Source organism: Mauremys mutica, chromosome 10 (genome assembly GCF_020497125.1).
Source record: "Mauremys mutica isolate MM-2020 ecotype Southern chromosome 10, ASM2049712v1, whole genome shotgun sequence".
NCBI lineage: Eukaryota > Metazoa > Chordata > Testudines > Geoemydidae > Mauremys > Mauremys mutica.
Window position 1 is genome coordinate 87,797,388 of NC_059081.1, and position 15,508 is coordinate 87,812,895.

At 53.3% G+C, this 15,508-nt stretch overlaps 1 protein-coding gene across 2 annotated transcripts in view; it reads right to left on the reverse strand.

Annotated features, from left to right (window-relative positions):
• The window catches only part of LOC123378418 (maestro heat-like repeat-containing protein family member 7), a 49,077-nt gene that overhangs the window by 8,856 nt on the left and 24,713 nt on the right, over positions 1 to 15,508 (reverse strand). Inside the window, exons 1-7 of one of the 2 annotated variants that reach the window (XM_045032151.1) lie at positions 7,074 to 7,291; positions 4,788 to 5,296; positions 4,224 to 4,321; positions 3,744 to 3,866; positions 3,183 to 3,262; positions 2,626 to 2,731; positions 2,052 to 2,147 (exon numbers count right to left, since the gene is read on the reverse strand). In XM_045032151.1, coding sequence (XP_044888086.1) covers positions 2,052 to 2,147; positions 2,626 to 2,731; positions 3,183 to 3,262; positions 3,744 to 3,866; positions 4,224 to 4,321; positions 4,788 to 5,295 — 1,011 coding nt within the window. In that variant the 5' untranslated portion in view covers position 5,296; positions 7,074 to 7,291. Of the gene's footprint in view, positions 1 to 2,051; positions 2,148 to 2,625; positions 2,732 to 3,182; positions 3,263 to 3,743; positions 3,867 to 4,223; positions 4,322 to 4,787; positions 5,297 to 7,073; positions 7,292 to 15,508 lie in introns of those variants that run through there. The other variant, XM_045032150.1, reaches the window with a different exon arrangement.

Consider the following 15,508-nt stretch of genomic DNA (forward strand, 5'->3'; position numbering starts at 1 on the left):
GCCGACCAATACATGGACAGTCGGGCGGGGGATGGCAGGGAGGCGTCTCGAAGGAGCAGGTCTGCCTCAACGCAGAGAGAGAGTCACCATGGGACCTCCCAGAAGGAGCCGAGGGAGGGCCCCCACCAAAGGGAAGCATCTGGCGTCAGGTCCAGCCGTCCCACTCGAGGGGACCCACGAGACATGGGCTGCTATCAATGTGGCCAACCGGGCCACGTACGGGGCCAGTGCCCCAAGCTCCGGGACAAACTGAGCAGACCAACCCCACACCGGGTCAACTTGGTAGAGACCCAGCCGGATGAGGGGCAGCGTTCGCACGAAAGGGGGGTGGGCCGCGTACCCCCTGCGAAGGAGGGAGGGGGGCCCCGGGTGGACCCCTCCGAGGGGCTGGATGCTCCCAGCCCTGAGTTTGGGGTTTACAGGGTGGGCACGGGACTACCCCTCCGGAGCGAGTGCCTTGTTCCCCTGGAGGTAGACGGGAAGGAGGTCACTGGGTACTGGGATACGGGCGCAGAGGTGACGCTGGCCCGGCCGCAGGTGGTGGGCCCAGATCGGATGGTGCCCAACACCTACCTGAACCTGAGGGGTGTGATCGGGACCCCATTCAAGGTGCCTGTAGCGAGGGTGCACCTAAAGTGGGGGGACAAGGAGGGCCTCAAGGACGTGGGGGTGCACCCACATTTGCCCACGGAGGTGTTAATGGGGGGGGACCTCGAGGACTGGCCAAGTAACACCCAGGGTACCCTGTCCGTGAACCGTAGTCAGGGTCGACGCAGGGCTCTGCACCCTGACCCCGGGGAAAGTACTTTGGCCGAGACACCGGACCCTGACCCGGTAGGGAGGGAACGCCCAGGGACGGGGCTCAGAGAGGCTGTGGCCCCATACCCAGCCGGTGAGAGAGAGCAGATCCCCGCCCCTGCCCCAGCGGCTGAGTACCAGGCCGCGGTGCGGGAAGACCCCTCCTTGCGGAGGATAAGGGACCTGGCCAACCTCGGGGGGGGACAGACCATGGGACGAGGTGGCCGGAAAAGGTTCCTGTGGGAGAAGGGGCTCCTGTACCGAGAATGGGCTCCCCCAGGGAAGATGGAGTCAGGAGGGATCAGGAGGCAGCTGGTGGCACCCCAGGAGTATCGCCGCCAGCTGCTGTGCCAGGCCCATGACATGTCCCCCTCAGGGCACCAGGGAGCCTGGCGTACCCAGCAGAGGCTGCTGCAGAACTATTACTGGCCTGGGGTCTTTGCCCATGTCCGGCAGCACTGCCGCTCCTGTGACGTCTGCCAGAGGGGGAGGAAGGCCCGGGACAGGGGGGAGATGGCTGTAAGGCCCGGGCCCCACCCCGAGGAGCCTGTCCGGAGGGGGGCCAGGGTCAGGAGGGGGGCTCTGAACCGAGAGAGCCTGAATCACAGCCCCCCAGACTGGAACGTGGGGGGAAGGCCCCAGCCCCGTGTGCACCCCAGGGGTACTGGGGTGGGGAGAGGGCGCGGGCGGCATAAGGTTGTAGGTGGGTCTGAACTTCCCCGGGTCACTGGCTGGAGTGACCCCGCTCAGTTCAGTCTCGGAGGGGGGAGAGGTGTGAAGGAGTAGGAAGCACAGACTGTCTGTGCGGGGGAGGGGAGAGCCAGAGGTTTAGGTGAAGATGCAGGAATTCAACTGTGAGCTGAGCTTGGCCTGGGGGAGGGGAGATGACACCTCTGGCCAGGGGAGACAAAGGAAAGGAGCTGAGGAAAGAGGAGGGGCCGGAGGGAATGGGCAGACGAGTGCTGGCTGGAGAACAGAGGGGAGGCAGGGAGACCGAGCTCTGATCCCCAAGGGGGGGCTGTGGGGCCCCCCAAGATGGACCTATCCGGGGGATCCGGTTATCTGTGCCTGCAAGACCTGTGTTGGACTGTGTTCCTGTCGTCTAAATAAACCTTCTGCTTTACTGGCTGGCTGAGAGTCCTGATGAATCTGCAGGGAGTCCGGGGGTGCAGGACCTGACTCCCCCACACTCCGTGACAAGCCCCCAAAGAGTTAAGGTAAAATTGGTTCCCACCCCTCCTTATGGGACTCACCTCCAAGATGAAGTGCAGCCTGTCTGCGTCTGGGGACTCTGCCAGCAGGTTCCCCAGCACAGCATCCAGGAGCTCTGGCATGACTTTGTGCGGAGCCTGCAAAGCATGGGTCAGAGTTAGGGAAACTGGGCCGACCCCTGCCACAGGATGGGAAGAGGGGTCTCTGGGAAGCACTGGGGAGACTCCCAAACACATCTCCTGGCCTCGCGCATTCACGTCCCACTGCAGGCAATTAGCAAGAACTGATGACACCTGGATCTTTGATCCATGAGCTTAGCAGGTCTCTGCAGAGGGCCTTGTAGGTGGAAGAGTAGGAAACAGCCAAGTTGCTATGGATGGAAGCTGGGCTGCTGGGCAAAACACGGCATATGGAAGAGAAAGAAAGAAAGAAAGAAAGAAAGAAAGAAAGAAAGAAAGAAAGAAAGAAAGAAAGAAAGAAGGGGGTAATCCTCTGGAGGGAAGGATCCAACCCTACAGCTTGTTCCATCTCTGCCTACCCCACCCCTAAATCTGGAGCTCCAGCGAATCAAGGGAGCAGGGACAAGGACCACTCTGGAAGAGGCGGAGGATGTACCTGGATGTCGGTGTCGTCCGTCTCCGTGCCCAGGGTGAAGACCGAGCCAAGGGCAGCTCGCAAGAGGCGGGACTCTAGCTCAGGCTCAAGGGCTGGTTTCATGGTGCTGGCAAGAGAGAGGAGCTGGTATTAGACTGCGCAGTGCGGGGGTGGGACTGTCGCCAACACGGACACGAAACCACAGGGCTACAGGCACAGGCTGGCGAGAATGGAAACTGAGGCACTGAGCTAGGAATGACAAGGCCGAGGCGTCACAGACAGACAGTGGCAGGGCAGGAATAGCGCCTGGTCCCTGGAGCCTGCTGCCCCTCCTGTATCTGAGCCGGGGAGTGAGCCCCTCCCCAAGGCCCCTGCAACGTTAGTGGGGTGAAAAGAAGAGCCCAGCCAGGAGAGACTGACCCTTCCCGCCCCTCCAGCTCTGCCAGAGGAGCCACTCCTGGGAGGTGAGCGACCTGGGAGTGGGAGGGACAGTGACTCCCAGCCTGGGGCCTGAGCAGCACTGGGGTGAGGGGAGCCAGCGGGGGGCGGGGGGGGGGAGAGGGGGGCTGTCTCGGTACCTGAGGTTGCCCACAGCAGCCAGGCAGCTGGCGAGGATGGCGCTGGGTGGAGAGTCTTTAGGAAGCTCCTCAATGAGCTCCTGTGAGACGCGAAGGAGACAAAGGAGCATGAGGGATTCGGGCCCTGCTGACACCTCCCAGTGAGGAGATGACACAGCCAGTGCCCCACATGGCCAGCAGGATCCCCCACTACCTCCCGCTCCTCCCATTTCTTCCTGCCCAGCAAACTGGTCCCCTTCCAGGATTCCTGCCCAGCTCAGTCCCAATCCCCTTCTTCCCTCCTCCCTGTCAAACCTGCCCCCAGTCAGCACCATCCCCACGACCGAGCTGGGACCATGTGATTCCTTGTCCCCAGTCACAGCTGCCCTCCAGCCCCACAATTCCCCCACTGCCCAATCTCACAATTCTCCCTTCTCTTCTCCCCGCCTTCAGCCCCAGCAATCCCTGCCCTCTGCTGCCCCCGCCCACACCCCCCAGCCCCCACCCATTAGCCCGGCCACACCCCGGCCAATCCCACGTCTCTCTCCCCCCTCCAGCTGCCGGATGACGGGTCTCACTCACCACAATCCTCTCCACCACAGCCGCCTTGCAGCAGTGCGGCTCCAGCGTGTCCTGCCCTCTGTCCTGTGCAGCAAGACACGCGGGGTAGATGGCCCGCAGGAACCTGAGCTGCTGCCCCTCATCCTGTACCCACCGGGAGTGGGGGATAGCGAGAGAGAACCTGTTAGCTAGGGACCTTCCTCCCCACCCACACCAGCTCCAGGGCTCAGGCCTCAGTGGGGGATTGTGGGGAGCCGCCTAGTGTCCAAATCCCCCACGACTCCTACACAAGCAGGACTGGGAACTGGGACAGTGCCTGTGGGGGGAGGAGACCTCGGCTGTTGTGGGACAAACACCCCATCTTGGGGGTCCCACATCAGGGATGTACAAGGCCCCATTAGGGGTGGTGGATCATCAGGGACAAGACCCTCGGCAGGGGGTGGGGATGCTGGGAAGGGACAGGACAATCTTGGTTCCAGCCCAGGTGGGGAACATTTGTACCTTGTCTCTGCCCTGGAGCTGCTCTCTGATGACCTTGAGAGCAGCTTCCTCTGTGGTCATCTCCAGCCATTCCTCCGCCGCTGACTCCGTGGGGGTCCCTGCACCCGGGAGAGAAGGGAACAGGGGGATGTCTGCTGCCCCTTGGGGGGAGGACAGGGGCGTGGTGGGGAGCGCAGGATTAAGGACCCTCCTTCCCACCTCAGGCCCCCAGGGCAGATCGGGCCCCACACCTCCCTCTCAGGGCTGCCTTCAGCCCCCAACAGCTTCAGAAGCCCATAGCAGAGCCCCCCCCCACTGTCCAGGACTCCGCGGGAGGTGCCGACTCCCCCAGCCCCGGAGCATCAAGGGACAAAATGGCAGCAGCTCTTGATACCCCACCCCCAGCTCCCCTTGCTGCAGGGGCAGCTGTGTGACTGCTGCTGGTGTCAGTGGGGTTCACGTGGCTCAGGCCAGACACCTGGGCTGGGGAACCCCCCCCCCCGCCATATCCCTGGGAGAGTGGCTGGGCCCAGGGTGTTCACATCCCCGTCCTCACCCCTCCCTCAGCCCAGCCTGGCTCCTCACCTGGAACAACGCAGCAGCGTCCAGAGGCGTCGCTGCTGCTGGAGCCCCAGGCACTGCTGCTGTCCCGTGCTGAGCCGATGGTGCTGGTGCTGGGATCTTCCACCTCCTGGTCTGAGGGGGCTGAAAGATCCTCAGAGCCCGGGCAGGGCGATGCCCCCTGCTGGGAATGAGGGCTGGGCTCCTGGGGCCGCTCCTGCCCACATAACAGGCCCCAGAGCCTCCCTGCCCGGCACCCCTCCTGGGCTGGGTCCTGTCCGCAAAACCTCATCCTGAGCCAGCTGCACCTGGGCTTGGTCGGGGCCTCTCCCAGCTCGGCGCCTGCGCCGGTAGCTGGCCTTGTTCTCCAGAAGGCTGGGAACTTCTGCCTTCTGGCCTGCATGGGAGCTGCTTCCCCGCCAGCGGGGACGGAGAGGTGGCTCTGCCCCTTGGGAAGATGGCCGCTCCTTCCCGAAGGCTCTGGGGCCACCTGCAGAGCCTTCCTCCTGAACCTGCGCAGGAGCCTGGCCATCCTGGAATGGAACGGGGAGCAGGTGTGAGTGTGGGGTCCCTCCTGGGCCTTTTCGGTCCCTCCTCAGCCCTGCTCCAACCAGAGCAGCCCCTTCTCCCCCCATAGGAGTGCAGGGAGTGCAAGCTACACACACTGGCAGGAGTTCATAGCATGATCTGCTCCCCCTCAACGTTCCCCCTCGTCATCCCTGCTGCTGCTGCAAGATCCAGGAAGTCTCATCCTTTTAGAGCAATGGGGTCAGTCCCAAAGACCATCAGTTACTCTGGACAAGCAGCTCCCTCCAGGATCCTGACAGGCCTCAGCTACTGGCTCAGGGTCACACCGAGTGTCAGAGCCATGGATGGACCCCTTCCCTAACCACTGCTGCACACTCCCTCCCACAGCTGGCAATTGCAACCAGGCCCTAGTGTCCGCTCCCCTTGCCTTTGAGAGGGAGCGTCACTCCGGGCTCCATTGCTGCCTATTGATCTGTGGGACTGGGCTCTCTCGGCCTCACATCCCCGAATGGGCTTTAAAGAAGACAACGGTTAAAGTTTGGCCCCAACTCTTTCTTGTTTCTCTACACTTGCCATTTTAGCAAAGTTTAGAATTCTTGATGTTCAACACCTGGAAACATCCCTTTCTCCTTTGCAGACAGCTTGAGCATCCCTCCTCACCCAGGCTCACTGCTGCCAGGAGTTAGAGAATCCACCCTATTCCCCTTGGACCTACCCAAGGAGTCCCACAGCAAAGCGGGGACAGAGCCAGAAAGAGAAGCCAACAGTCCTGACTCCTGTTCTAACTAACAGACAACAACCCCCACAGAGGCAGGGAGAGAGCCCAGGAAATAATCACTCAGTTATGAATCTTTTCTGCACCCTCTCTAATTTTTTTAACATAATATTCAAAATGTGGACACAAGAACTGTATTCAACATTCCAGTATCAGGCTCACCAATGCTGGATCACTTCCCTTTCCATACTCACTACTCTATCCAGCCAAGAATGGCTTTAACCTTTTTTACCACATTTTCACTTTGACAGATTATGGTGAGCAGCTCATCCACTATGGCCCCCAAATCCTTTTCAGAGTCACAGCTTTCCAGCGGACTGTCCCCCATTCTGTAGGGTGCTGCCGGACTCCTCTGTTACTGGCAGTCTGGGTTTGCATGTGGCTTTATTAAAACCTAATGATTCAGTAAGTAGTTTAGAAGAACTAGCCCATTAGAGAGAGGATCATGAATTGCTCAAAGACAACGAATGGAGAAAAGCAAGAGCAAACAAACACGTTTGGTTCTGGCTTATTTCCTTGGTCTTAAAAGAGAGTAACAAGGACCTGAGTCTCCTCCCTCACAATAGTCCCATGCTCGGCCCAATCAGCATTGAGACTCTGAGACTCAGAAAGTGGAGAGTTCTCACCAGCTGTCGCAGGTCACCACCGGAGGGAGTCACTCTTAGAGCACTATTCCAGCCACATCTTTGGGAGGGCCTCCCGCAAGGAGAGTTGGAGCGCAACCCCCCCACCCCTGCCCCCCACTCCACATGCGCACACAGGTCCTGGTGGTGAAAGGAGAGCAGGGGGGAAGGACAAAGATGCAAGAGAAGAAGAGAAAGGAGGGAGAGACAGGAAAAGGGAAAACAAAAAGGAGAAACCCCAATGTCCCCAGTGATTCTAAGGGACAAAGTCCTAGGTCGGAAATAAAATGCTGCCCCCACAATCTAGTGTTTTCCTTTCCTAAAAATCAGCCGGCACCGGATGGATCAGACTGAACAGGTTCCAAATCTTTCAGAGGCTCTTACCTTCTATATAGGGACGTCTGTTTTCTGGCAAAATCAATAATTCAAGAAGAGAAAACTCTGAAGAGGGTGCTCGTTATGCTCACGTAGGTAAATGTGAATTCTCTCGGTACTCAAGGAGAGACCTCGAGATGGAGATGCGCTGAAGCAAAGCCACAGGGATCTCCAAGGTTGCTCCTGTCCTGCACCCCTGTCCTGCCTGGATGATGTCAAGATCTCTCTGTGAGATCATCGCCTCCCCACCACCTTTGTCCAATAGCCTGAGGTCCTGCCAAAGGCCCTTGTGATGTCACTGCCACACCCACCCCTCCCCTGCAGTGCTGATGTCCTGCCCCTGTCCAGCCACATTGGATGTTTGTGCTGCTTCCCCTGGATCACCCCACTCAATGACTCTTCATTGTGGGGATGACACCGACTATACAGTAGAACACGAGACGCTCTTCCCCATGCTACGCTCAGTTGTTCATAAATTAGTAGACTTTATGGACAGAAGAGACAATTAGACCATGGAATCTGACACCCTGCATATCACTTGCTTTCTGTATAGCATAGTAGCTAGTTTTTGACTAAACACGTTCCAGAAAGGCATCTAGTCTTCATTAGAAGACCTCAAGAAATGGGGAATTCCCACCACTTCCCTTTCTAGTTTATTCCTTTGGTGATTCATCCTCACTGTTGAATATTTGTGCCCTATTTCTAATATGAATTGGTCTCTTTTGAGTTTCCAGCCACTGGGACTTGTTATGTTTTTCTCTGCTAGATTAATGAGCCCTTTAATATCAGATATTTCCTCTCCATGAAGTCACTTCAACACTGCAATGACATCACCTCCTGATCTTTTTGATAATCTAAACATGCTGAGCTCTTTCACTAGTTCACTAGCAGGCATTTTTCTCCAGCCCTCAAAACGTTTCATTGCTTTTTGCTGCCCCATCTCCAATATTTCAAAATCTTTTTCAAAGGCGGACGCCAAAACTGGATGCAGTATTCCAGGGTCAGTCTTACCGATGGTGCGTCACCTCCCTGTGCTCCTCACTGCTCTTTTCATCCAGCCAATGATGGCGTTAGCCCTGGGCACCACAGCATCACACTGGCTGCTCATGTTGAATGGCTTGCCCAGCATGGCCTCTCAATCCTCTTCACAGTTAGTGCTTTCCTGGATACACTTCCCCAGGCTGCAGGTGTGGCCTGCAGGCTTTGCTGCTAGGTGTAGGACCTTTCCTTTGGTTCTTTTCAAACTTGTTTTCTTTGAATGGGTCCAGCTTATCACAGGATCCGATTGCTCTGCGTCACTGCCCTGTCCTCAGCATTAATTACCTCTCTGCTAGTATTTTATCACCCACCCACGTTAGTGGCAGTGATTTTATATTGCGTTGCAGTTCACTGATATTTATTTTCAAGAATTAATCCTTGAGAGATGTTAGGGGGCTTATTCCTTCCCCCTCTCACTTCCCTGGTCCTTCTCGCATGAACAGAGAGCAACAATACCCCAAGTCTGAAGGGGCAAACAATTTGATGTTTATTGGGGTGAACTTCCAGCAAGCAGGATTCCAGTTTCCTTCCTTAGTGTTGTCGGGGACTCGAACCCCAACAGCGAAGTTCGTTGTCTGACCGCAGAGAGACAGGCAACACCAGCAAGGTCCGATCAAAAGTTCTTTATTGACATGTGCACGTGTCAGTAAAAGAACAGCTCGTATCCGAAGAGAACCAGCCAGCTCTTTACAGCTTAGTATTAGCTTATATAGACAGTTTTATTACGTCATAGATCATTCACTAGAACAATCCACCCCGTTTGTCTAACAACTAGAAATTAGACACCTTTTAATATATACGCATGCCTAGTCTCTACAATATTGAATTGTTAATATCTCAACAAGCGCCAAAGGTTAGGAATGCGAGGGAGTTAAAACACACCGAACACTAAACCAAGGAGTAAGTCAGAACTGTGAGATGCTTGTATGTCTTATCAGCTCCTCAGACAGTTTGTTTCTCAATATAACACAGCTGGTCCCAGCTCCTTCACTGATCTCACTGTTTTCCCAGGGCTTTGTGAGAAAATGCTGTTTCTCAGTATTTTCCACTCTGAGATTACCCAGAAACCTCTATATGCTTGACTTCAGTCAGATTGGCACAACTGGTTTTGTGCTACATCTTTATTCAGGCCTAACAGTGTCTCCCTTCCCAGCTCTGACACCACAGAGCCTTGCCTGTGTCCCTGTTCCTATTCCCTGTTCTCATTCCCCCCTTAGCAAAACATGATCCCAATTCCCCCACCCCCAGTCCCTGTTCCCATCCCCCCCTTACTTCCTGACTGACTGCAGACTACATAGAAAAACTTGAGTTCTGCTTAGCTATACCTTAGCCAGTCACTGTACTGACATTTAACTAACCAATCCGAACATACTGTAACATGGTTATTTAACCAATTCTATCCCACCAGCCTCTCTATGGCTCCCTCTACACCAGTGGTTTTCAACGTATTTACCATTGTGAGCTGCACATGCAGCTCTCTGTGTTATGTGGGCCGCATCCACACAGCATATATACCACCTGAATGGCTCTGAGGATGTCACATGGGCCGCAGCTGAGTGCTGATTGGGCCGTGGGTTAAGAAGCACTGCTCTACCCTGAGAGATCTGGCTTGTTTCCAGGCCCCATTGCAAAACCCCCGTGTAAACAAGGTAATGCTGCTAATTGTCACCAGTGTAGCTTAGCCTGGTTTCATGCAGAGATAAGCTACGCCAGTTCAACACACCATTTACCTTGTCTACAACGGGACTGTATTAGACCAGCTACACTGAAGACTGGAATCAGGGCAAAACCTCAGGATATGCTTTGCTCAGCTGGAAAAGCTGGATTCTAAAGGTCTTGGCTACAGTGGCAATAGACACAGCTACTGCTAAACTAGTCATAGCGGGTGGGATATTCCCGCCAACGGAGCCTTGACGAGGAAATGTTACTTTATGGAAGCGCTTGTCCTGTTCCAGAATTGAAAGCGCACTGCAGCGTTGAGAGGCGAGGATGTTTCTCATGGAAATTACTGTGTAACTGTAGTTAAGCTGCATAAATCAGCCATTGTGTTCCGCAATTTGTAAGCCAGTCATTAAAGAAAAAATGAACCACAGCCCTTCTGGTTTGTGCATCCAGGAATCCTTTCATGGTTTTCAACTTTACAGCTTGCCATTTTGAACAGCTCACCAGCTCAGCTGATGGGATTCACGATAAAACCTGCCTGCTTGCAAACTGCATGAGCCCTAATTAGATCACAGCATCGGAATGTGATTTGTTTGGTCTTTGCAGAGGTGTGGCCATTCAAATAAGCAAAGAACTTAATGCGCCAATAAATCAAACCTTTTTTGTTGGGGTGGGGGCAGGGTTGTTCTAAAGAATTTCTCCTGTTCTTACTTCCTTTTATGTATCTATCCCATTTGTTAATCCGCGGATGTTCTGGTAGCTCCTTTGCTTAAAACACAACGGCACAGGCCCCAGATAACAAAATGCAGCCAATAGGGCATGTATGGTATGGGGCATTGTTTGATAAGTCTCCTCTGTAACTCCTGAATGAGTGTGAAAACACAGGCATGTGATCCATGCCAGGTTAATGAATGTATTTCTCTCCTCCCCGCCCCCAAATCCTCTGTTTCAATGCCACAGATTCATTTCCTGTACATTAACAATTGTATTTTGCAAATATGATGCAGTTGCACTGCCTGGTTAAGTGAGGAAAGTCAGCGGAGAGGCAAACAATTCTGCCGAGATCAAGAGGGAGGAACGCAGACGCAAAATGGGGTGCTAGGATCTCCTAACACAAAATCGGCTTTATTGTAAGACTTAACATATGTACAGATATATAGGGACAGAGGCGGATGAAAGCAGATAAATAAAAATAGCCTGAAAGCTAGAGTCTTATTTTACATTGCCAAGGTTTGTCATGAGATTCTGATAAACTGGTACTGAACTAAAGGTGGAACTGTGGGTGACAGTGGACCCCATAAGGCTTCATGGGAATATGCTTATGAATGTATATATGATATAACTGGAATATGTTTTATGCTACACATGCCATGTAACAGATCTATGTAAAGGTTATGATCTACTGAATACACTCCTCCTATTTGTATGCATGTAGCATTTTTTGTACTTGAAGTTAGCAATATTGGCTGTATACTTGCTTGATTTCTAAGTAGCCTCTGTAAAGCATTTGAGCAGCTTCTTGAGAAAGGAATGTGCAAGTTAAGTGCCCAATAAAGAAACACTTAAGAGACAATGGATCTTGGGAGGCTCCAATTCACATAAGAAGTCTACACGAGGATGTTCAAGGTTGCAGGTAAGCCATGGTTGCTGTCTGTAAAAACCGAGTCATGCAGGGACATGTGACTTGCCTATGTGACTCCAAAGCTCTATCTTGGAGCTGGACTTTGCATAGGAGAGAGGAGGAGGTCTCCACCCACAAGAGACAGTCTACTTAAACCCCTGGGAGACCCCTCAATTTTGTCTTCAGCTGGCTAAAGAGAGAGCCTCTCCAAACCCAAGGATACCCGAAAGAAACTGGAACAAAGGACAGTAACTATGGGGGGCGGGGGTGAGTTATTGCTGGACCCAGACCAGAAGGAGACTAGCCTGTAAAAGGAAGCTTACTGGAACTGGTGAGGTTATAGCTGTATTCAGTTTCTTAGACATAGACTTGCGTGTTCTATTTTATTTTCCTTGGTAATTCACTTTCTTCTGTCTGTTACTACTTGGAACCATTTAAATCCTACTTTCTGTATTTAATAAAATCACTTTTTACTTATTGATTAACCCAGAGTATGTATTAATACCAGGGGGAGGGGGCAAACAGCTGTGCATATTTCTCTATCAGTGTCATAGAGGGCAAACAATTTATAAGTTTACCTTGTGCAAGCTTTATCCAGGATAAAATGGATTTATTTGGGTTTAGACCCCATTGGGAGTTGGGCATCTGAGTGTTAAAGACAGGAACACTTCTGTGAGCTGCTTTCAGTCAAGTCTGCAGCTTTGGGGCAAGTAATTCAGACCCTGGGTCTGTGTTGGAGCACACGGGCGTGTCTGGCTCAGCAAGACAAGGTGCTGGAGTCCCAGGCTGGCAGGGAAAGCAGGGGCAGTAGTAGTCTTGGCACATCAGGTGGCAGCTCCCAAGAGGTTTTCTGTAATCCAACCCATCACACTGCGCATAGCAGAAGATGTGTTTATAGTCAAGGTGGGACTGTACTGTGGCTTTAAAAATACACCAGGCCAGGTCCTCAGCTGGTATAAATCTGCATCATTGTATTGACTTCAACTGAGTTGCCTTACACCAGCTGAGGATCTGGGTCACTGGGTTATGCTTGATGTCAGCTCAGTGGTGAGATATATACACAACTGGTCATTTAATTTACTTGCAGGGTGCTGTGATAACATGGTTGTGGCTAGAAGTTGGTTTCTAACAGAGAGATAATTATACTGATTTCTTGGAACAGCCTAGCCATATGCCAACTTAAAGAGAACTCAAGATCTCAGCTTGGACTATACTAGTGAGAATGGAAATGACTTCTAAAGGGTCATGAAGGGAATCTGAACGTTTAAGTAGCTTCTCCATGAATTATACTAAAAATGAGGCAGCAGCTGCGGAGAAGTCGCATTGGTACATTTCAGCTATCATGTCCAAGAGAATAAGAACAGTAGGCTGACGATACAAATACCATTAGTTGGTCACAACTACAGCTAGTTGGAAAATTTTCATCAAAATTTTTTTTTTACCCCCAAAATGCAAATTTTATCAAATCAGAATGTTCTGAAACACATGTTGATTTTGATGAATTTTCTCCACATCCCAAGAAGCATTTTAATAACGTTGAAACATCCAATTTTGACATATTGGGACTAGAACATTTTCATTTTTCAGTTTAAGATGACTGTTTCAAAAAAACCAAACTTTTTGATCTAAAAACATGTGAAAGTTTTGAGATCGAAATGGGAATTAAAGGTTTAAGTTTTATAGAAATGAAACGTTTTGATTGACCCCCAACCTTTTTTTTGAATTTGGTTCAGCTGGAGATCAAATATTTTGTTTTCGTTCCATTTCAGAACGGTAAAAATGTCCAAAAGCACAGAATTTCCTGTGTCGTGGTAACTCTGGGTCCAGCTCACTGCTATTGCAATTAAGAGACTGCAGGATGTATCTGCAGAGGTTCGGTGCTTCCGCTCGTGACCAAAGCCTAATGCAATGACATGTTACTCACACGAGGATTCACATGGATCATTCTTAAACTAAATGTTTCCATTTTAAAATACTGAGGTGGCCTCCAACCCTCTTTTAGGAAGCTTCTGTCGCTTCTGCCCATGGGGGCGAGAGGGGCGAATGGAAAGAACTTGGAGAACTGCAGAGTGACCTTTGCAAACGTCTAGCCGCACAGTTTCAAAGTGTTGGGCTGGGTTTTAGCCACGTGACGCCCATTCGAGGCAGTGGGGAGTGGGCACTTTAAATCCACTGCAAACTCTTGAACACTGCTGGGTCCAATCACTGACTTCTCTGCACCAACCCAAGAGGAAAGCAACTCACTCCACTGAAGCCACCAGAATTACACCCAGCATGTATCTGGCCCACTGAGTTAACCCTCCCAGCTCCCAGCCTTGACAACGCTGCTTTCAAATGCAGACAGACGCTCTGGTTTCACAACAATGGAGACTTGTGGAAGAGACAGAGTGGGTGTGTGCTGTAACAAAGAGCTGGGGCTGCTTTGCCAGACACTGTGGGCTGGAAATCCTGTCAGGATTGGGACTTGTTTGCTTGGGTAGCGAGGTGGAGCCGGAGCTCTGTAAGCACAACTCGGCAGGATTTCCCTGTCCCACGGGACTGCCTCCTCCTCTCTGTCCAGCCCTTCGGAGAATGTGTTGAGGGAAATAAAGGTGAAGCTCTGAGCTGAGGCCAGGCCTTGTTAGTAAAATTGCAGTGTCTTGAGGCTCCATCTTCTTCAGGGTCGATGGGTCATCACAGGCTTCTGCAAGGCACCAAGACACTGAATTGAAAACCTCAGGGCTACAGGATCGAACACATGAATCTCATTCGCCCCGGGACTCGCGCTGTTTGCTTTCCATTTCCCTTCTCCCAAGCTACGTGCCTCTCCTCCTGCAATCTCCACTCGCCATGGGCTGCCCTCGCTGCCCTTCCAGAGCAGGAGATGAAGCCACCAGCATGGCTCCCGGGGGAGACGTACCCCTGGAAGATCCAACTGCCTCCTTTCATCATGCCCATGTCATGGTCTCGTGCGTGCTGCTGCCCTAGTCACATGCCTTGAGATCGGCTCTGCACTCAACAGCTCCATGTCTTGCCTAGCAGGCTCCAGTGACTGCACACTGGCCAAGGGCGGGCAGGCTGAAGCACACCACAGAGGAGTGGTTGCTGCTCTCTGGGCACCATTGGTGTCTCATAGGTTTCAGCAGTGGAGCCCCATGGAGGCACCATGCAGGGGGGAGCTGGAGCCGGTTCCCACAGGTTCCCAAGAACCGGTTGCTAAAATTAGACCTCCGTGGAGAGCCGGTTGTTAAAGGGCCAGGGGTGGGCAAAGAACTGTTGCTCCCAGGAGTCCCAGCTGGGGAGGCTGAGGCTCCCCCGGCCCTTCCCCCGCTTCCCCCCAGCTGCAGCATGGCCAGGCGCCGGCACCAGCTGGGCAGCTGAGCTCGGCAGTCGTCCTGCTGCCACTTTTTGAGCGGCCCTGTCAGGTGTGTGTGGGGGGTCCTGCTGCAAGCTCCAGGGCTGGCCAGCGGGGAGGGGGCAAGTGGGTCCATTGGCCCAGGCCCTGCAGGGCCCCTGGCCCCACGAGGATGTCTCCCCTGGGCCCTCCCCTGCTTCCCCCACCCCGCAGAGCTGCAGCACGGCCAGTAGCTGGGCAGCTCAGCTGAGCTCTGGGCTGCTGGCAAGGTAAAGGGGGCTGCAAGCTCCAGGGCTGTGTGTGTGTGTGTGGGGGGGGGAGTAAGTGGACAATTTGCCCCAGGCCTCTGGCCCCATGAGGATGTCTCCTTCCAGACCCCCAGTTCCCCCGCCCCCCTGCAGAGCTGCAGCATGGCCAGCAGCTGGGCAGCTCAGCTGAGATCCTGAGTCGTCCTGCTGCTTTGAGCTGCCAGCAAGGTAAGCGGGGAAGGGGCTGCAAGCTCTAGGGTTGCCAGGGGGGCAAGTGGGGCAATTTGCCCCAGGCCCTGCAGGGGCCCCTGGCCCCACGGGTATGTCTCCCCCTGCCCTGGCCCCTCCCCCGTTCCCCCCTCTTAAATCAGAACTTTTTATAGGGAACCGGTTGTTAAGATTTTGGCAGGTCATCACTGGCACCATGTGTATCTTGACCAACATTAGAGGGGTGAAATACAGTTTGCTAAGACTTCTGTGCTAATTTAGTGATGTAGCGAAATGCCCAGACCCTATATGGCCAATCAGCAAGAACTCTAAG